Source organism: Bos mutus, chromosome 26 (assembly GCF_027580195.1).
Source record: "Bos mutus isolate GX-2022 chromosome 26, NWIPB_WYAK_1.1, whole genome shotgun sequence".
Lineage (NCBI taxonomy): Eukaryota > Metazoa > Chordata > Mammalia > Artiodactyla > Bovidae > Bos > Bos mutus.
In genome coordinates this window covers 33,927,303-33,949,878 of record NC_091642.1, presented here as the reverse complement: position 1 = coordinate 33,949,878, position 22,576 = coordinate 33,927,303, and the positions used below count along the sequence as shown (strand labels likewise).

At 42.5% G+C, this 22,576-nt stretch overlaps 1 protein-coding gene across 1 annotated transcript; it reads right to left on the bottom strand.

Moving 5' to 3' along the window:
* Positions 1-2,428: 2,428 nt before the first annotated feature.
* On the bottom strand, positions 2,429-17,003 carry OPALIN (oligodendrocytic myelin paranodal and inner loop protein). Its single transcript, XM_070363607.1, has 6 exons — positions 16,998-17,003; positions 14,463-14,525; positions 10,558-10,593; positions 9,308-9,427; positions 5,488-5,544; positions 2,429-4,153 (listed from the first exon to the last, which is right to left on the bottom strand). Exons 1-6 carry the CDS (start codon positions 17,001-17,003, stop codon positions 3,977-3,979), a joined length of 459 nt encoding a protein of 152 aa, XP_070219708.1. The 3' UTR covers positions 2,429-3,976.
* Between the last annotated feature and the right edge of the window lie 5,573 nt (positions 17,004-22,576).

Here is a 22,576-nt window from a genome sequence, read left to right as displayed (position 1 = left end):
AATGACGTGAGGTTACTTTTACCATCTCTACCTTCTTGCTGCAAAATTAATGATGAAGATGATAATGGACAGGATGCCCCTTGGAGGCTGACGGAGTTTCCAACATGACGCATCTAGTGTGAAGTACACTAAAACCCACACTCAGCCTTCTTGTCTATAATTCTTATGAGGTATTCTTAACAAACAATCTCCATGACTTTCATGTAAACAGGCATCTATATAGGAAAGTTTAATTTTTTTCACTCCGTTTTCCTTTTTCTATAAAACTAAAAAGGCACAACCATTACTAATTTCAAGTCAGTTTGTATTAAAAGTGTGGCAACAAGTCACTTAAGAAAGGTTGAATTTGATATCTTTGTCACTAACCTTCAGCTGTAATTATCACTGTTTATATTTAACTGTTGGTAGGGGTATTGCAGATTGCTTTGAGAATCTGAAGAGATTAATGGAATCTCATCCCATGAGTAATGATTATTCATATAAAATTTGCATACAACTTCAGGGAATTCATATCTTCTTAAACCTAGGTTTAAAGCAATTCTAATTTTGCCTCAAGTTTGGGTAATTCACCCATCATTCCTTCAGGTAAAGTGCTTCTATAGTGTGCGTGGTTTGGGGAGGTTTTCGGGTCCTCAGTTCAGGATGACACTCAAAGCTCTTGAGAGTGGATTTCATTCCCCCTTTTAGGCACCAAGTATGTGAATCTATTTTTGTGTAATTCCAACTTCTCCAGAGGAAGACTGTGCTTGTCCTAGAAAGGACACCAACCACATTCCCATATCCTCTTATTCTCCTGGCAAAATGCAGACTGAAAAAAGAGAGGTCGGGATTTCCCTGGTCGTCAAGTGGTTAAGACTCTGAGCTCCCAACCCAAGAGGTTTGGGTTCGATCCCTGATCAGGGAAGTTAGATCCTGCATGCCACAACCAAGAGCTTGCCCTAAGCAATGAAGATCCTAACCCCGTCTGCTGCTAAGTCGCTTCAGTCTTGTCCGACTCTGTGCGACCCCATAGATGGCAGCCCACCAGGCTCTGCCGTCCCTGGGATTCTCCAGGCAAGAACACTGGAGTGGGTTTGTCAGGGAATGTTTAACAGTAGGATTCCTGTGTGCTGTTTCCTATCTCTCTTGAGCCCTCTGTTCCTTATCAGTTCCTGTCAGGAGCGAGAGGAGTGGCAAGCCAGTCCCAGGACTGAGATCATAGAGATGGGATGCTTGCATAGGATTCCCTTCATTAGCCTTTCCATACGGTGAAAGGGACTATCTATGACCCTCTTTTGATATGGATTGCCTTTTGGCCTTATGGCCTCTATTGCTCCTTGTCTCCTTGGTAACTTGTAAAGCCTGGTCTTCTGATCTTTATCTGAAGAAGCCACCTTGTAATATGGTATATATACTCACACAGAATTCAATAAAGCACGCTTGCTCCACCAGAGACTTGGGTCCCTGTATCCTTCCTTCTCTCTCTCTCTCTATTGGCTGATCCCCTGGAGCTCGAAGGCTCCCTGCATAACCCAGGGAATATTAGCCTCTTTCCTTCTTTCACTTTCTTATCATCGACTCCGGACCACCAGGTTCTGGTCCATTAAAGGACCCCAACATGGGTTGCCATTTCCTTCTCCAATGCATGAAAGTGAAAAGTGAAAGTGAAGTCGTTCAGTTGTGTCCGACTCTTCACGACCCCATGGACTGCAGCCCACCAGGCTCCTCCATCCATGGGATTTTCCAGGCAAGAGTACTGGAGTGGGTTGCCATTGCCTTCTCTGTGACCCCATCTGGTCAAATAAAAAAAAACAAAGCAAAACCCAGAGGGCAGAGATTATTGCTCTGTGTGCTTTGGATGCTATTTGTTTTAAAACAGCTTTATAGTGGTATAACTGAGATACAATAATTGTATGTTTAAAGTGTACCATTAAAAAGTGTTGACATGTGACACACCCATAAAGTTATCACCACAATCAAGATGGAGAAGACATCCATTACCCCTTAGAGTTTCTCTGTGGCCCTTTGGAATCTCTCCCTCCACCTTTCCTCACCCCACCATCCCCAGGCAATGGTTGATACACTTTCTGTCACTATTAATTCATTTGCATTTTCTAGAACGTGACTGGCCAAGGCCATCCCAATGCTAGCACAGGCCCTAGGTTGGGGAGCCAGAGCTTCTGACTTCCAGTCTCAGCATTTTGCTCACAACCTGGGCTGCCCTCTGTAAACAGCTTGAACATCTCCATCATCAGCTGAGCCGACAAAGTGCTAGCACCAGCTATATCCTGGAGATGACCTTGATTCCAACTCTAGGGCCAATGTCATATGCTTTAATATAGGCAAAGAAAAACCACAGACATGTTGGAGGGCCACAAGAATGCTCATTTTTGCTTTTCACTTTATTCCAAAATAAGCCCTTGTGCATCACAGCAGAAAAAAGGTGAAAGAAATATTGAACCTTGATAGTTTAGTAGAAACCATTTAAAATAAGGTAATAAGCAATGGATTGTAAGCAGAATTACATAAAATAAGTGGTCCAAAATATAAGTCACACCTTACTTTATAGACTATAAGTCATGTTTCTGTTCACCCTCACAACACTCCTAAGGGTAAAAGGAAGAACAGTCTCCATTTTGTACCTACAGAGCTAAGGTCCATGATCTGCCCCAGAGCTCACACTTATGAGTGTCAAGGCCAGGGCCACAATCACGTTCTCAGCAAATTCAAGGTCCTTCTCAATAGGTAAGAGAAGTAGCACCTGGATCACTGGGCAGGTCTGCTTAAACACAGCCAGATCTGCTTGTTAACAGGTCTAGACTCAGGGGACTTAGCACAAAATGAATTTCACAAGGAACTCTGAAGAGCCCGTGCTGGCATGGCAGTGATGGGGTGTTCGGAACCTGTCCTGGGTTGTTTGAATCAGAGGAGCCGTGTTTGAGCATTTAGGGGCCCCATGTGAGAAAGGAGTATCTCCACAGCTCTTCAAGGGGGCCCGTGCAGCTGGTGGGCAGACCCGGGATCTCCTGGACCCAGGTTCTCCCATCAGGGAACAATGAACCTGCGCTAGGGGAACCAGGGTTCCCAGAAGCCTCCTCCCAGGAGCGATGGTGAACACCTCACCTGATCCAGCTGCCGCTGTTCATGGGCTCCCCTCAGATGACAGTCAGGCTGGTGCCTGGATCATCCCTTTGGTCCTGTGTTCACCCACCCAGAGTACTCTTGACCTCTCTTCCTGCTCATGAGTTTTTCCCCATTGATGGTCCAAGGACTTGGACCTTTCTCTCTATTCCCACAAAATAGGTACAGCCCCTCTTTCTAATAATCTTTTGAAGTAATCTCTGCCTTCCTTCCACCCTCTTTACCCTCAGCACACACATGTGCTCACAAACTTTGAATACTCTCTGATCACAAGAGAGAGTGATGAATGACCCAGCCACAGGCTTCCCCTGTGGTCAGGGAACATGTGGTTCCCCCTGATTTCTACCCTGAGGTGTTCAGAGATAAAGAACTGCTCCTTCTCACATGTCCCCCTTGAGTATCATTTACATTATTTATATTATATTATATTATATTATTTATCCCAACCTGCACCATGTTAGCCTTGGCCAACCTGTCCATGGAAGCCAGGTCTAATGGCATTTTTGAGAAAATGGATGTGAAAAAAGATGAAAAGGTGAGCCACTGAGAAATCAAACTCTTTTCCCCAAATCATAAAAAAAAGCAAATCCCCATGTGGGGTCAGGAGCAGGGTTCAAGGGCTCCTTTGAATGCACAGCGACTTCACTGATTATTAAACCACAAGGTCTGAGAGTCAGAATGTACTGTATCAGATCAGTCGCTTAAAGAATAAAATCAACCCCTAAGTTTTCCAGATCTGCAAATGAAGTTTGGAGTGGTTAAGAAGCAGCTTGGCTTCTCTACTTGCTCCAGGCACGATCGATCCCTGTGTGTTTAGCTTGCTTCCAGCTCCAGCTCTGCTCCTTGGCTCGCTTCATCACTCCAGGCTCAGTCTTGGAATAAGCCACCACAGGCCCCTCCTTCTCTCCACTTCAACAGGAGGGCGGTAAGTGTCACGCATGGACTCCTCACTTCCTGATACTGTCTTCACATATATGTGGGCTTCTCCTCCTCCCATCATATTCTTCTCCTGGGTAGGTAACCTCCTAGGATTCTTTAGAAAACAAACAGGTTTAAAAAAAAAAAATACATCAAAGACTTTTGCTTCTGGCCAAGTTGGAGTAACAGCAACCAGATTTACCCTCCCACCTGAAACAACCAACCTTCAGACAAAACATTTGAAACATAGTTTTAAAGACATTGAACATCATCACTGGATGGGTTTTAATCTATTATCTTCCTATTTGTATGCTATTTGTTCTATCTGTTGTTTTGGTACTTAAATTTTTTCCTGTCTTTTTTTCTATATGAATTTTAGAAGCACCCTATTGAGTTCTGTGAAAAATACCTGTTAAAATTTATATTGTAATATGCAGATCAATTTGAAGTTGTTTGATATCTATATACTATTGAGTTCTTCAATCCAGGAGCATTGTATATAAACTCCCATTATTGAGGTTTTATTTAAATATCTTTTACTGAAATTTTATTATTCTCCATGAAAGGATTATATGTTTTTGTTAGATTGATTCCTCATCATTCTATATATTTTTATTACCACTATAAAATTGTATTTTTAAAAAATTACTTTTTAAAATTAATTGTTACTGATTTTTAGAAACAAAAATTACTCTTTAATATTGACTTTTACCTCCAGTAAACTTGTTAAAATATCTTGCTAATTCTAGCGATATATCTGTAGATAATTTGGCTTTTTATGTAGATAATCATATTATCTGCAAATAATGACACTTTTCTTTCTTCTTTTACAGTTTTATGCTTTCTGCTTCTTTTTTCTTTTCCTCTTTGTTGAGGTATACTTGACAAATGAAGGATATTTAAAGAGTACAGTGTGATTATTTGACATACGTATACACTGTGAAAGAATTCCACTTCATTGAGTTAATTTCTACTTTTTTTTCTCAACATGCTGCCCTGGCTAGGACCAAAATGTAATATCTCAGTAGAAATGGAAACAGTGAGCATCCTTGTTTCATTTCTGATCTGAAAGAGAATCATTAACATTTCACCTTTAGGTATGATATTTGCTGTGATTTTTAAAAAAAAAAGATGTCTTGTTTCAAGTTAAAAAAATTCCTTTAAAATTTTTAGTTTGCTCGGAATTCATATCACAAATGGCTGTTTAATGTTTTCGAACTCTCATCTCCTCTGGAAATGATCACACGGTTTTCTCTTTTGTCAGTGGAACAAATAATAGTAAATTAGTTTTCTAATAGGAATTCAACCTTAAATTCCTGTCCAGCCAATAAAAGTATAATGAGAACCTCCTCTGTGCTCACACTGTGCTCCTGCACACAACAGGCCTGAAGACCCTTAGCTTGTTTGTTGTGTGAATGATGTATAGTGACTATAACCAAGAGTTCTTACCTCAGCTATCTGGGGACTGTCATAGATTTCTGTAATTTCACAAGGCCTCTCACTTTCCTAAGTTGGTTAAGAATAAAATAAAAAAGAAGAAGAAATGAAAGGTTACAACATTTGCCTATGACCATGATTAAAATCAGTGGTTCTTAAACCTAGCCACACATTAGGATCAGTAGAGTGCTTTAAAAACAAAATAAAAGGAATCCAAATTGGAAAAGAAGAAGTAAAACTCTCACTATTTGCAGATGACATGATCCTCTACATAGAAAACCCTAAAGATTCCACCAGAAAATTACTAGAAATAATCAATGACTATAGTAAAGTTGCAGGATATAAAATCAACACACAGAAATCCCTTGCATTCCTATACACTAATAATGAGAAAACAGAAAGAGAAATTAAGGAAACAATTCCATTCACCATTGCAACGAAAAGAATAAAATACTTAGGAATATATCTACCTAAAGAAACTAAAGACCTATATAGAGAAAACTATAAAACACTGGTGAAAGAAATCAAAGAGGACACTAATAGATGGAGAAATATACCATGTTCATGGATTGGAAGAATCAATATAGTGAAAATGAGTATACTACCCAAAGCAATTTATAGATTCAACGCAATCCCTATCAAGCTACCAACAGTATTCTTCACAGAGCTAGAACAAATAATTTCACAATTTGTATGGAAATACAAAAAACCTCGAATAGCCAAAGCGATCTTGAGAAAGAAGAATGGAACTGGAGGAATCAACCTACCTGACTTCAGGCTCTACTACAAAGCCACAGTTATCAAGACAGTATGGTACTGGCACAAAGACAGAAATATTGATCAATGGAATAAAATAGAAAGCCCAGAGATAAATCCACGCACATATGGACACCTTATCTTTGACAAAGGAGGCAAGAATATACAATGGATTAAAGACAATCTCTTTAACAAGTGGTGCTGGGAAATCTGGTCAACCACTTGTAAAAGATTGAAACTGGACCACTTTCTAACACCATACACAAAAATAAACTCAAAATGGATTAAAGATCTCAACGTAAGACCAGAAACTATAAAACTCCTAGAGGAGAACATGGGCAAAACACTCTCCAACATACATCACAGCAGGATCCTCTATGACCCACCTCCCAGAATATTGGAAATAAAAGCAAAAATAAACAAATGGGACCTAATTAACCTTAAAAGCTTCTGCACATCAAAGGAAACTATTAGCAAGGTGAAAAGACAGCCTTCAGAATGGGAGAAAATAATAGCAAATGAAGCAACCAACAAACAACTAATCTCAAAAATATACAAGCAACTCCTACAGCTCAACTCCAGAAAAATAAACGACCCAATCAAAAAATGGGCCAAAGAACTAAACAGACATTTCTCCAAAGAAGACATACAGATGGCTAACAAACACATGAAAAGATGCTCAACATCACTCATTATCAGAGAAATGCAAATCAAAACCACTATGAGGTACCATTTCACACCAGTCAGAATGGCTGCGATCCAAAAGTCTACAAATAATAAATGCTGGAGAGGGTGTGGAGAAAAGGGAACCCTCTTACACTGTTGGTGGGAATGCAAACTAGTACAGCCACTATGGAGAACAGTGTGGAGATTCCTTAAAAAACTGGAAATAGAACTGCCTTATGATCCAGCAACCCCACTGCTGGGCATACACACTGAGGAAACCAGAAGGGAAAGAGACACGTGTACCCCAATGTTCATCGCAGCACTGTTTATAATAGCCAGGACATGGAAGCAACCTAGATGTCCATCAGCAGATGAATGGATAAGAAAGCTGTGGTACATACACACAATGGAGTATTACTCAGCCATTAAAAAGAATACATTTGAATCAGTTCTAATGAGGTGGATGAAACTGGAGCCTATTATACAGAGTGAAGTAAGCCAGAAGGAAAAACATAAATACAGTATACTAACGCATATATATGGAATTTAGAAAGATGGTAACAATAACCCGGTGTACGAGACAGCAAAAGAGACACTGATGTATAGAACAGTCTTATGGACTCTGTGGGAGAAGAAGAGGGTGGGAAGATTTGGGAAAATGGCAATGAAACATGTAAAATATCATGTAGGAAACGAGTTACCAGTCCAGGTTCGATGCACGATGCTGGATGCTTGGGGCTGGTGCACTGGGACGGCCCAGAGGGATGGTATGGGGAGGGAGGAGGGAGGAGGGTTCGGGATGGGGAACACATGTATACCTGTGGTGGATTCATTTTGATATTTGGCAAAACTAATACAATTATGTAAAGTTTAAAAATAAAAATTAGAAAAACAAACAAAAAAAAACAAAATAAACAAAAGGATAATAACTGGCCCCTAAAAAACCACAAACAAGAGATACCATTGTGAGTTACTTGAGAAATAATATAGGTTGACACTGTGGAGAAGTGAGTGGGAGTAGAAATGAAACGAGATTGGCCACTGTGGATAACTAGATTCTTTATACTATCCCCTCTACTTTAGTCTCCAGTACTCTTGCCTGGAAAATACCATGGATGGAGGAGCCTGGTAGGCTGCAGTTCATGGGGTCGCTACGAGTCAGACTCGACTTCACTTTCACTTTTCACTTTCCTGCATTGGAGAAGGAAATGGCAACCCACTCCAGTGTTCTTGCCTGGAGAATCCCAGGGACGGGGGAGCCTGGTGGGCTGCCGTCTATGGGGTCGCACAGAGTCAGACACGACTGAAGCGACTTAGCAGCAGTAGCAGCTACTTTAGTATCTGTTTGTTGAAGGTTTTTTGATACCAGTGCTACAGCTCTATCATCCAGAGATTCTGATTTAATTGGAGTTATTTTGGAGTTGAAATAACCAATAAACAGAAAATGTTCTATCACTTGCCCAGGTTCACATATAAATTGTAAAGTGGCAGACTCAGGGATAATACCTAGGTTTTTTACTCCCAATGGCACCCCACTCCAGTACTCTTGCCTGGAAATCCCATGGATGGAGGAGCCTGGTGGGCTGCAGTCCATGGGGTCGCTAGAGTCGGACATGACTGAGCGAGTTCACTTTCACTTCCCTCTTTCATGCACTGGAGAAGGAAATGGCAACCCACTCCAGTGTTCTTGCCTGGAGAATCCCAGGGACGGGGGAGCCTGGTGGGCTGCCGTCTATGGGGTCGCACAGAGTCAGACATGACTGAAGCGACTTAGCAGCAGCAGCAGCAGCAACACCAGTGTGAGAACAATCAGAAATGCTTATAAATAAGGATGGAATTAGAACACAGAGACCACACAATACCACTGTATTACAACCATGGCCTCTGGTTGGATATGGGTCAGAGTGGCCCTTGAATTCTGAGCCTGGTCTCCAGAGAACTCTGGTATTTGTAACGGGTGGGGTCAGACGTGTGTGACCGATGTGTGTTAGGATGTAGAAAAAGTACAAAGATAAATAGAGTCACATGCTCCTGGACATATCCTTGTGATGGACAGCTCAGCAACTGTCTCTCGTCTTTGGTAAGTTCACCTCCATTTTCTTTGAGAAGCTTGTGTCCTTGTTTCTCAAGGTTAGAAAACACACTCACTGCACAGACGTGTTTCCATGGCAACAAGCATCCCTCTCTGCTCCTACTTGTGCCACCCCAGTACTGTCAAGGGACCTGAGGATTGGATGATATATCAGCTCTGCCGGGAGGGTCTGAGTCTGAGGCAGAAACTGAGGCTCAGAAACACCCACCCTTGTGTCCTCAGAAAACAGACACAAGTCCTGACACCCCCAGCCCAAAGCCAGTTCATTGAATACTGATTCCCGCCAACATGTCGCGACCCAAAGAAACTGCCAGTCACCTCAGTGGACTCACTGCTGCTTCTTCTTTGGTGAATCAGAGTAAACAGTAAGTCTACCAGCAGGGCCGTGGCCACCAGGGATGGGATGCTTGCTGCTAACCCAAGAGAAGGCCCACAGTCCTGCACAGAGAAAACAGTTAGGTTCCCCCGGAAAAAAAGGGAAGAGTTCAAAAGATTAAAATTAAAACAAAACTCTGCATGGATTCTCAGTGTCCTACACAAAATCAAAGGGGGAATGAAATACAGTAAAAAATTCTTTCCAATGTACATGACAAATGGCTGATTTTCATTATACTTAATTCACGTTGTTTAAATTGATAGGAAAAGGATAATAATTCAGTAGAAAATTGGACAAACATATGAACAGGCCATTCCTAGAAACAGAAATGTGTGTCGTATCAATACAGGAAAAGCTGAAAAACAGTTCAAAGCAAAAATTAGCATTCTTATCTGTTAGTTCAGCAAAAAGTAAAATATATACCAAAAAGTTTTACTGTATACCACACCATTTTGATATGAACTTTTAAAATTTATGTACAATAAATGCATGAACTGATTAATTTCCAAATTCACACTTGCTTTGATCTGAGTGGAAGTAGCCATGCTCGTAGCCCCATAAGTTTTCATATTTGTAATTACTTGCAGAGAGTATTGAGAAGCCCTGTAAATGTGCAACGATCATATGACACTCGAGTCTTCGTCACTTTTGAGGGGGTGATTTTGTTAAAGCATGACAAAACACAGAAAAGTATATAAATTACAAATATGTGGCTTGATGATGTCATGTGATGAACCCATCCAGGTAACCTGCCCCTAGATGAGGAAACAGAACGTTGCGAGCCCCTGAGAAGGCCCCTTGGGCTCCTATCCAGCCACTGCATGTGTATCCCGAAATCTATCACTGTAGTTTAGCTTGGTCTATTTTTCAGTGTTATCTTGAACAGTAGAAAGATAGTGTTATCTTTCTATCAAGAACAGTAGTGTTATCTTGATGAAAGTAGAAAGTATGTACTCTCATGTCTAGCTTCTTTTGTTCCAGACTTTGTGGAACCATCTATGATTGTTCACGTTCTCCTTCCCTTTCGAACTGAGTTGGTTGTAAGAAACACAGTTGAGCAGATTATGTGCTTGGTGACAGGTCACATAGCAAACGTCATCTAATCTTCAAAATGAATGCACAAGATGGGTACAGCATTATCCCGATTCTAAGCAACTGAACCAAGGCTCCATAATTTAAGTGGCATACTTACGGTTCCTTTTCCATCAGTCACAACTGGAGAGGAAGTCTGCGTAGAAAAAGAACATAAATCTTAAGAGAACAAAATCTATAGCATGCACATCATATAAGATAGTCTGCCCAAGGTTAAGCTGTAAATGCCTAAAGTATATCCCTTTGCTAAAATTTCTATTAAAAACAACAGAAGACAACAACTGTGGACTAGAACCTTCCTCAATCCTTCCCAGGTAAGAAGGAATACGATCGGTTACAAGGCATGAGAAATCAGAAATTCAGGTGAGAGCTTCGTTATTCACCCTGTGGATTTGCCATAATACATTTTACAACTCAAAAAGGCTTTATCCTGTCCCAAGTTCCCACACCCTTCCCAGCACACTTTGGGCCTACTTGTCCCCATTGCTAGAAAGGAAAAAATATAAATACCGGTGGAGCCAGGCTCTTTAAGAAGACCTTGGAGGAAGTCTGAGTTGCTCCGTCGTGTCCAACTCTTTGTGACCCCATGGACTGTAGCTCACTAGGCTCCTCTGTCCAGGCAAGAATCATGGTGTGGGTTGCCACATCCTCCTCCAGAGAGTATCTTCCCAACCCAGGAATTAAACCCAGGTCTCCTGCATTGCAGGCAGATTCTTTACCATCTGAGCCATAAGGGAAGACAACTTGTTTCTAAGAAGGCCTTACTTATTCCCTTACCACAGTGAAGCAGATGGCTTGGGCAGGTCTCTGAAGCTGTGAATTATCCATATTCCCGGCATAATTCCATGTTGAATGAATACATGTTTCTAGTTCACGGCTCCACTCAAAGAGGGGCACTGAATTTTACCCATTTATGAGATATTTCAGATGAGAGTCTTACCTGGATGGATAAATCTCAGGGCACAAAGTTCCACGTTAGCAACTAACTCATGTAAGCTATGCTAGGTGGTGGAGTGTGGGGTTAAGTCTCCTTCTGGAATGGGGTGTTGATTTCTCCACTCACAAGCTCATGGGCCTCATTTCTTCATTCATAAAATAGGGCTGTGAGCACCTACCTCTAGGGTTGTTTGGAGGCCCAAATGTGCACCAGGAGTAGAAGCTTTGATCATTCCTTTAAACTTGGCAAAGCTCTGGCCAGACCTGTTATTTATTGAATATTCTCATCAACCATGGGCTTCCCCAGCGGCTCAGATAGTGAAAAGTCTGCCTGCTCTGCAGTAGACCCAGGTTCGACCCCTGGGTTGGGAAGATCTCCTGGAGAAGGAAATGGCAAACTACTCTAGTATTCTTGCCTGGAAAATCCCATAGACAGAGGAGCCTGGAGGGCTACAGTCCAGGGGGTCACAAAGAGTAGGACACAGCAGAGGGACTTCACTTTCACTCATCAACTTCAGTGAGTACATTGGAATTTCAGTGGCTTTGTCTTTTTGATAGTTTTCTCTATTTTACAAAAAAAGAAAAAAAAAAATGATCCAGATCTCAGAGAAGTTATGGGTCTTCTCCCAGGTTTCACAGATAAATTTAACCTGAACTTGGATGTTTGCATTCAAGCCTAGACCTCTTTCCCAGAGAGCTCTGATCAAAGAAATATTTGCTTAACTTGGTATTGACACTTGGTACTTAAATGGTTTTAGTTTTACTGAAACACAATCTCACCACCACCCCACAATATGACCTTAATGCTGTGTTTGCCTAAAGTGTTCTGTTTCTCAGGGTGATGGGGAGACTTAGATATTGTTTCAGGTAAGATGTTCTGCTTTCAGGTTACAGAAATTCATTTGAGCTGCCTTTGCCCCGCTCCCAGAATGAGTTAACTCTAGTGATTCAGGGGTTCCTCGTGGATCCCACAGGTGGTGGGAATCTGGCTTCTCCAGGCACTGGAGCTGGGCCTGAGACTCTGTCATGACCAAAGATCCCTTCTTCCTGGGATCGCTCCGTCACTCCTGGACAGCATGGCCTTTGACTTGTGCTCTTCTCTGCCTGTTTGCTTCCTTCTTTCTCTCCCTGGATGGATTTTTCTGCCTTCATGAACACCTGCTAACTGTACCAGCTAATGCATATGAAACACTTATTATGTGCCAGGCTGTTCAAATACCTTCCCTCTATCAGCTCATTTATTCTTCACAACAGCCAGTGAAGCAGGACTAAAATGATCCCCATTTTACAGTAGAGAAGAGTGAGGCACAAAGAAGTGAAGTAACTTGTGTGAGTCACACAGCCCTCAGTGGTAGATGCCAAGTGGTCTGACTTCAGGGTCCAGGCTCCGCCTTCCATGACAAATGCAGTACCCCATCCCTAATTTTCATACTAGACAGTTCAGTGTGGCCCAGCAGGGGCTGACTTGCATATGTGGCCCTGTTCCCCACTCCCTGCAGAGAGGCTCTGATGCACCTGGCATCCACCTCCCCCCACTTTCCAGGGCATCCAGCTACACCAAAAGGGAAGGATTATGTGGCAGAAATATAATCACAGATAGGGTGGCCAGATGTCCTGGTTGTTCAGAAAAGTTGCCTAGGTTGCAACACATTCAGTGCTAAAACCAGACAGTCCCAGGCAGACTGGGGTGGCTGTTGTCCTACATAGATTCAAAGGGAGGAGGGACAGTTCTCAGAGAAATAGGCTGTTAACCAAGAAGACACTCCAAAAGGTGCTGACTTGCAGCATTAGTGCCTCCCTCTAACCCCCCACCCTCACGGCCCTAAGCAACGGCTCCTTGCTTCTCTGAGTTACCTTCCTAGGCTGAGCCAAGCCAGGATAAGACAGAACCTGGGATCTCTACAGACCGGCTGGCTTCGAGTAGCCAGGTAGGAAGTGCCACCAGTTGCATATTGAAAGATTTGGACAGGGAAGGACAAGGATAGGGGAATAGGCTATTGACAATATTGACAATAGGCTACTGTCAGCCTCTGCAGACAATAGGCAGAGGCTGAAGCAGGGAGCTGAGTGAGTCAGGGAGGTTCAGAAGACAGGGCCTTCACCAGGAGGGTGGAGCAGGGGCCGGGAAATCAGGGATAGGGTCAGGGTCGCCAGTGTGGGCAGCGAAGGCAGCAGTGGGTCACGAGGGTCTGCATTTCCAGTGCTCTCCAGGACGCTGCCCTCATGTTACAGTACACGTGAGCACCAGCTTAGGCGTCCTCTTTCCTGGCAGTCTCAGTCTATTTTCTTTGAATAACTATGTGACTTAGAAAAACTTGGCATAGCCCAAACCACTAAAAACCTGGGCCAGGAAAATGCCTAGTTCCATCAGAGCAGCAATTCTGGTCAGAAAACAATCCTGGCATGTTATCTTCTAAACAACAGGAGAACAAAAGACGGAGGGTCAATTCTGGATTGAAACTGTCCGCCATCATCAATTGAAAATCTCCATGTGGACTTGGAACTGTCATAACCCAGAGCCATAAGATGTTCATTCATCTTGACCCAGTGATTTCCCTTCTAGACTTCATTCTAAGGAAATCAGGTTAAGTGCCAACAAGGATTTATTTATACCTATGCTTATCACAAAAGAATTCTTAATTGTGATTGGTCATTTAGTTAAATAATTCGCTTGAAGAAATGTCATGAGACCATCCTCAGTTATTTTTATAAAGGCTGATAGAAAACATTTGTTATATAAAATTACAGGTGAGAAGATCATGGTATGAAGACAACAGAAGTCAAAATTTATGTAGGGCCAAACAGGACTGGAAGGAGTGACCCCCGTGTTTTCTGCTGATGGCAATTTAAGTGTTTTTTGGTTTCTTGCTATATTCCTTTTCAAAACGTGTATTTATAATTCTTATCATTGAGAATATGTCTCTCAGCACCCCCAGCTCTTTGTAGTGCTTTGAAACCTGTGTAACATGTTTTCATGAGCTTTACATGTTTCATGAGCTTTACATGAGGTTTATGTGATGGTGTCCCGGAGGCCCAATGTCAACTCTGCACTGATCTCTGCTCACCTACCTGGTAAGCGGGGGCCGCTGTACTCACCGTGTTGGCCGGCAGTGTGAAGTTCAGTGAAAAACTCTGCAAGAGAGAAGGAAACCTTAAAGGTTCCAGTAATGGTCAGCCAGGCCATTGTCTGACCCCTCCACCAAGTGAGGAGAATGTGCTGACCCCACAGGCTCAGTCAGCTCCAGCCTCCCCTCCCAATCTTGGCCCCTGAAGAGGCAGGGGAGCAGGTGAGTCAAGGGTCATGAGATCCCCCCTCAGCATCAAGGCAGTCCTCCCCTTCCTCCCCTCCCAGGCCCGCACCAGGGCCAGTTTAAGGGACCAGCCAGTCAAGCTACTTCCTGAGAGGTCCTGACTCAAAAGGGCAGCAAAAACATTACTAGAAACGTTCAGCAGAGTGCTGAAAGTTGTTTTGTTTTTTCCTTTCTCTCCCTGGAACTCCCCTCAGGAAGCAAACTGTGTAGACTGATGCCACTTCTTCTTGGGGTGGGAAGTAAGACCCCAGGAGCTCCCACTTCAACTCCCTCACTGGAGGAGAATTTGAGAAAGCTATGTTTCCCTTTTTACTGAGTCCAAGGCAGGGGTTTCAGGCTGGAGCTGAGCTGGTTGGGATGACAGAGGAAAGGGGCTAATGCTCTGTGACCTCCCCTCACGTAGAACCCAGCCTCACGTCTCCCTCAAATATGGGGTCAATATTTAAAGATCGTGGGCTTTATACACACTACCAAGTATAAAATGACCTTTGCATGTGGTGCTACTGGTAAAGAATCCACCTGCCAATGCAGGAGACGCAAGAGATATGGGTTCACTCCCTGGATTGGGAAGATCCCCAGAAGTAGGAAATGGCAACCCACTGCAGTATTTTTGCCTGAAAAATTCCATGGACCGAGGAGCCTGGCAGGCTACAGTCCACGGAGTTGCAAAGAGCTGGACATGACTCAGTGACTGAGCGCATGTATCAAATAGGTAATTAATAAGAACCTGCTGTATAGCACAGAGAACTCTACTCAATGCTCTGAGGTGACCTAAATGGGAAGCAAATAGAAAAAGAGGGAATATATATATATTTGATTCACTTTGCCAGAAACTAACCAACATTGTAAAGCAACTATACTCCAATAAAAATTAAAAAAAAAAATCATGGACTCAATAGGGCACCAACTTGTTAGCCTATCCAGGTGTCCACTTTCCAGGATCAGGTCCTGCCCAGGGCCTCTGGTGGCTCTTTCTTCCTCCCTGTTCCCATCTTCCATCCTTCCAGTTTGGACTCTTTCATGTCAGTTTCTTCCAGCTGCTCTTTACCCAGTGCCTTTCCTGCCTGGATGTGAAAAATGGGTGGACTCTGCTCCAACTCAGCTGGTGACAGTTTCTGCCCCTGGCTCAAGGGGCTGGAGTGGTCTTGTTTCTACCTGATTGGCCCCTCTCCGTGTCCAGTCACCCTTGAATCATGCCCCCTGGCCGGGCTCTCTCTCATTCAGCCCCAGCCTCCCCAATCCCTGACAACTTGGCTTAAACTCCAGCTCCTGATCTTCCTGAAGCCTCTGAAACCTGGTTTTGTCATTCTAGAAGCAATGTGCTTACTAAGATTTAAAATGAAATGTTAGCCAATAATGAGAAGATTGGGATGGATTAGAGAATCCTAAGATTTCAGAACTGAAGTGCCTCCAAGATTGTCTACCTCAGATCTTCATTTTACAGAAGAGGAAGCTGAGGCCCAGGGACTTCTCAGAAATTCCCTCATGGATAAATGAGAAGAGTTAGGGCTTATCTCTTAAAACAGACAAATGAGATTGGTCCATGTGACTCAAATCCAACCTGGAAGATGGGTCTAGAGACGATAGCACCAATATATACAAAATTGATGAAACACCTACTCTAGCTAGCTTTCAGGTAGGTTGGAATTTAGAGAGGTCAATGAATGAGAAACTCTTTTGTCAACTAAAAATGTTTCAAGCACCTACAAGGTATAGTTCCCACTGTCGCCTGCCCCAGAGATTGTCTTTCAATCAGGATGGCCCCAGCAGGCCAGCACCCTTCAGTGGCAACTGTTCACTTCCCTGTCTTTTAGCAACAGGAAACCCTTACTTTATAGAAAAGAAAATTGAGATGAGAATTTGAATGGATTGCCCAAGTTCACATGATCCGTTGGCTGTCACTAGGACTTGGGTCTTTTGGTGACAGCCTATTTCTTTTTTTAGAAAAAAAAAAAAAATTTATTTACTTATCGGGCTGTGCTGGGTCTTAGTTATAGCATGCAGGATCTTTAAGTTGGGGCATTCAAACTCTTGGTTGCGGTATGTGGGATCTAGTTTCCTGACCAGGGATAGAACCCAGGACCCCTGCTTTGGGAGTGCAGAGTGTTAGCCAATGGACCACCAGGAAAGTCCCAGCAGCCTCTTTCTCCCATGTCACAGGCTTCCTCAGGACTCCTGGAGTTTCTTCAGAATAATTGGAGCCCCCAGGCTCACAGCACTTTGCACCTCCTCTTCCAAGACAGTATTAGAAAGACATCTGAGCTACTTAGGTCTTTTTGCTCAAGGTACCTACCTTCATGCTAACATCGACCAAGCCCACAGAGGATGCTGGCTGGTCACGGCATCAAATGCAGCTGCCCAGAGCCTTATCTCATCAGCAAACACAAGCTACTGATGTCAGCAGGCCCAGGACAAAGCTTTCTTTGGGGGACAACAGAAGGGAGGAGCAGCAACAAGGGGGCCACTGCACGTGCTGTTTATCAACATTTGGATGACGAAGATTTTGGCCAACTTCAGAAAGACATTTATATTTTGTAGAAACACACTACAGTACTCTCACGGAGAAAACAACATCACGTAAATGTGGGTGGAGAAGAATCTGACTCAGTGTCCTTTAGAGAGAAAGCTGACTGGGGCGAGGCAACTCTGACCTTGGAGTCCCCTGATCTGGATTCAAGTCCACTTTGCCACTTAGTAGCTGTGTGGCCTGGGGAAAGTGACTCAGGCTCTCTGGTTTCCTTTTCTTCATAACAAATCTATTCTCCCAGGCAGTTATTCCATCCTCAAAACTGGGATACTATTAACTTGCCCTGCCTATCTCATGGGATAAACTCAAAGGAACTAATGTCTGTGGCAGCTCCTTCAAAACTATAAATTATTCCAGGTAGGGGATCCCATGGTGTCATATTCTTCATGGCCTGACCAGCATGGAGCAAGGCACAGGGAAGTCACTAGGACAATCTTGTTGGGTGCAATTGTCTGCATGAATTTACAATATTCAAAGTACAGGAATTTGGTACAAGACACTCATCGCTAGTCTAAGCACTGTGTTGATATCTACATAGTGGTTCCAAAGGGACATCAGGATCTCAGTGGTTGAGTGTCACTCATTATGAGTCTGCTGTTTGTGATGGGAATGAGGGGAGATGGGCTAACTACTCACGTTGACTGAGGATACCCCATGTGTCACACACTGTACGCATCCCCACAAGGGGCACACTCTCACCCCTACATCATGGGTGAGGGAACCAAGAGACCAAGACAGGCTTCTCAAGGTCCCCAGCTGGTCAGTGGGAGAGGCTGGATAAGAAGAGGCTGGATCGTCTAAATAAAAAATCTTATTTCACAGATCTTCCTAACTCCAAATCTGAACAGCCCCTTTTACTAATCTCTTTAATAAAGGAATCACAGAAGCCCCTTCTAACTCAGCAAACTTCATTTGATTGAGTCACAACCAAACATGTACCACAAGTCAGTAAGAAAGGTGGACAGTTTCTGATGCAACTTATGAGTCTCTCTGTTTTGGATCACACAGCAAAAGGCAGACTAAACAAATAAGGATAAAGGACTCATTGCTCCAACTGGGAAATGAGTTTAGCTGAAACATTTACTCTGCACCCTTATAGGTGGGGTTTTAAAAACAAAACCTTAATATTAAAATATAGGCGGCATCAGCAAATATCAGATGAGAATTTTTAATAATTAGTATTTCATACCAGTAGGAAAATAATTTCATATTTTAATGATTAGTATTTCGTACTAACAGGAAAATAATTTCATACTAATAGGAAAATAATTAAAAGCCAAGCTCCTTAACTTCCTTTCACTGAAGGTAATTATATTTGAATTAGAAGATGTGAGCTTTAAAAGCCTGGGTATTGTTGTTTATAGAAAGAAATGAAGGCTAGGCAGAGGAAAGATGCTCAGTTTCACTCACCATTTCCAACAGCTTCCCAAGAGCCTTCTCCAAACGCTGCCCTTGGCAACCTCGACTTTTTGCTGGTGTTATTGGCTTGTGTCTTGCATTTGTAGGAACATCCAACTGGGAGAGTAAGGGTGCCAAGAGAAGAGATGGCTCCACCAGAGCTCTGGCCAAGCCGTTTATGGTCAGGGGAGTAGCCGAGTGGTTGGCCCATCCCTCAGGCCAAGCCGTTTATGGTCAGGGCAGTAGCCGAGTGGTTGGCCCATCCCTCAGGGGAGATGCTCTCCTGCTCCGTAGCCACCGTGTATGACCCGGGTCACCTATGCTCTCTGCTTTCATTTTCTGTCCTTTTCACTTTCAAGCTCCTTCCTTGGTTACATCTTCATCTCAGCAAAGAACTCAGAGCTGGCCCGAGACCTCAGTGACTCCTGCAGCCAGCAGCTCTTTAGAAACAATGGGTTACACACAGGCTGAGTGAGGCTGGCCACTCCACCCCCAGTGGCCCCGCAGTGGCATTGATCACCGTCCCAGCAATGAGGGAGTCAACACATCACCAGCATCGATGGAGGGGGTGCCTGGGGATGGGGGCTGGAGCCTGCTCTGTGTTGGAGGCAGGGCTGTACCTGCTTTAGGTGATGAGCATGAGTTGAGCCTCACCCTCATTCTTTTCTCACATTTTGATGCAGAGCCTCACAGAGCTGGAGTCCAAGCTGTTGACATGGACTGCCTTATATTTCTTATGAGTTAGTTCTCTGTTAGAAGTTCACTTCTTTAAAACAATGAAGGGGTTGGAATCTCATGTCAACAAAACAACAAAATTAAAACCAATAATTTGGTCATTACAATGAGTGCATTTATTCATTCATTCAACAAATCTTTAACTTCTTTGTCAAGCATTATTCTGGGCTCTGTTCTGGGCTTGGTGATAAAGACAAATGAGACTTCAACTCTAAGGGAATGTATGTTCCAGTGAGGCAGATGGACACCAGTCAGAACAGCACAGGGGAAATCATTATGGAGGAGCAAGTGGGGTGTATAAGGGAAGGGGGTCTGGAGTGATGGGGAGGCAGCGGTCTCTGAGACATGACATTTAAGATGCATATGAACATGCTATATTTCTTCATCTATTAGTGTCCTCTTTGATTTCTTTCACCAGTGTTTTATAGTTTTCTATATATAGGTCTTTAGTTTCTTTAGGTAGATATATTCCTAAGTATTTTATTCTTTTCGTTGCAATGGTGAATGGAATTGTTTCCTTAATTTCTCTTTCTGTTTTCTCATTATTAGTGTATAGGAATGCAAGGGATTTCTGTGTGTTGATTTTATATCCTGCAACTTTACTATAGTCATTGATTATTTCTAGTAATTTTCTGGTGGAGTCTTTAGGGTTTTCTATGTAGAGGATCATGTCATCTGCAAATAGTGAGAGTTTTACTTCTTCTTTTCCAATTTGGATTCCTTTTATTTCTTTTTCTGCTCTGATTGCTGTGGCAAAACTTCCAAAACTATGTTGAATAGTAATGGTGAAAGTGGGCACCCTTGTCTTGTTCCTGACTTTAGAGGAAATGCTTTCAATTTTTCACCATTGAGGATAATGTTTGCTGTGGGTTTGTCATATATAGCTTTTATTATGTTGAGGTATGTTCCTTCTATTCCTGCTTTCTGGAGAGTTTTATCATAAAATGGATGTTGAATTTTGTCAAAGGTTTTCTCTGCATCTATTGAGATAATCATATGGTTTTTATTTTTCAATTTGTTAATGTGGTGTATAACATTGATTGATTTGCGGATATTGAAGAATCCTTGCATCCCTGGGATAAAGCCCACTTGATCATGGTGTATGATCTTTTTAATGTGTTGTTGGATTCTGATTGCTAGAATTTTGTTAAGGATTTTTGCATCTATGTTCATCAGTGATATTGGCCTGTAGTTTTCTTTTTTTGTGGGATCTTTGTCAGGTTTTGGTATTAGGGTGATGGTGGCCTCATAGAATGAGTTTGGAAGTTTACCTTCCTCTGCAATTTTCTGGAAGAGTTTGAGCAGGATAGGTGTTAGCTCTTCTCTAAATTTTTGGTAGAATTCAGCTGTGAAGGACACTAGAGGACACTAATAGATGGAGAAATATACCATGTACATGGATTGGAAGAATCAATATAGTGAAAATGAGTATACTACCCAAAGCAATTTATAGATTCAACGCAATCCCTATCAAGCTACCAACAGTATTCTTCACAGAGCTAGAACAAATAATTTCACAATTTGTATGGAAATACAAAAAACCTCGAATAGCCAAAGCGATCTTGAGAAAGAAGAATGGAACTGGAGGAATCAACCTACCTGACTTCAGGCTCTACTACAAAGCCACAGTTATCAAGACAGTATGGTACTGGCACAAAGACAGAAATATTGATCAATGGAATAAAATAGAAAGCCCAGAGATAAATCCACGCACATATGGACACCTTATCTTTGACAAAGGAGGCAAGAATATACAATGGATTAAAGACAATCTCTTTAACAAGTGGTGCTGGGAAATCTGGTCAACCACTTGTAAAAGAATGAAACTGGACCACTTTCTAACACCATACACAAAAATAAACTCAAAATGGATTAAAGATCTCAACGTAAGACCAGAAACTATAAAACTCCTAGAGGAGAACATGGGCAAAACACTCTCCAACATACATCACAGCAGGATCCTCTATGACCCACCTCCCAGAATATTGGAAATAAAAGCAAAATAAACAAATGGTACCTAATTAACCTTAAAAGCTTCTGCACATCAAAGGAAACTATTAGCAAGGTGAAAAGACAGCCTTCAGAATGGGAGAAAATAATAGCAAATGAAGCAACCAACAAACAACTAATCTCAAAAAATATACAAGCAACTCCTACAGCTCAACTCCAGAAAAATAAACGACCCAATCAAAAAATGGGCCAAAGAACTAAATAGACATTTCTCCAAAGAAGACATACAGATGGCTAACAAACACATGAAAAGATGCTCAACATCACTCATTATCAGAGAAATGCAAATCAAAACCACTATGAGGTACCATTTCACACCAGTCAGAATGGCTGCGATCCAAAAGTCTACAAATAATAAATGCTGGAAAGGGTGTGGAGAAAAGGGAACCCTCTTACACTGTTGGTGGGAATGCAAACTAGTACAGCCACGATGGAGAACAGTGTGGAGATTCCTTAAAAAAACTGGAAATAGAACAGCCTTATGATCCAGCAATCCCACTGCTGGGCATACACACTGAGGAAACCAGAAGGGAAAGGGACACGTGTACCCCAATGTTCATCGCAGCACTGTTTATAATAGCCAGGACATGGAAGCAACCTAGATGTCCATCAGCAGATGAATGGATAAGAAAGCTGTGGTACATATACACAATGGAGTATTACTCAGCCATTAAAAAGAATACATTTGAATCAGTTCTAATGAGGTGGATGAAACTGGAGCCTATTATACAGAGTGAAGTAAGCCAGAAGGAAAAACATAAATACAGTATACTAACGCATATATATGGAATTTAGAAAGATGGTAACAATAACCCGGTGTACGAGACAGCAAAAGAGACACTGATGTATAGAACAGTCTTATGGACTCTGTGGGAGAGGGAGCGGGTGGGAAGATTTTGGAGAGTGGCATTGAAACATGTAAAATATCATGTAGGAAACGAGTTACCAGTCCAGGTTCGATGCACGATGCTGGATGCTTGGGGCTGGTGCACTGGGACGGCCCAGAGGGATGGTATGGGGAGGGAGGAGGGAGGAGGGTTCGGGATGGGGAACACATGTATGCCTGTGGCAGATTCATTTTGATATTTGGCAAAACTAATACAATTATGTAAAGTTTAAAAATAAAATAAAATTAGAAAAAAAAAAAAAAAGATGCATATGAAAAATAAGAAGAGGGTTCCAGGCAGAGGGAACAGGAAATT

What these genes read in the sequence shown, in the direction of transcription:
- OPALIN (XM_070363607.1), bottom strand. An exon ending in CAGCGGCCCCCGCTTACCAG is followed by an intron (nt 10,594 to 14,462) that starts GTAGGTGAGCAG and finishes TTTTCTACGCAG; the next exon opens with ACTTCCTCTCCAGTTGTGAC. An exon ending in GCAGCAGTGAGTCCACTGAG is followed by an intron (nt 5,545 to 9,307) that starts GTGACTGGCAGT and finishes TAACCAACTTAG; the next exon opens with GAAAGTGAGAGGCCTTGTGA.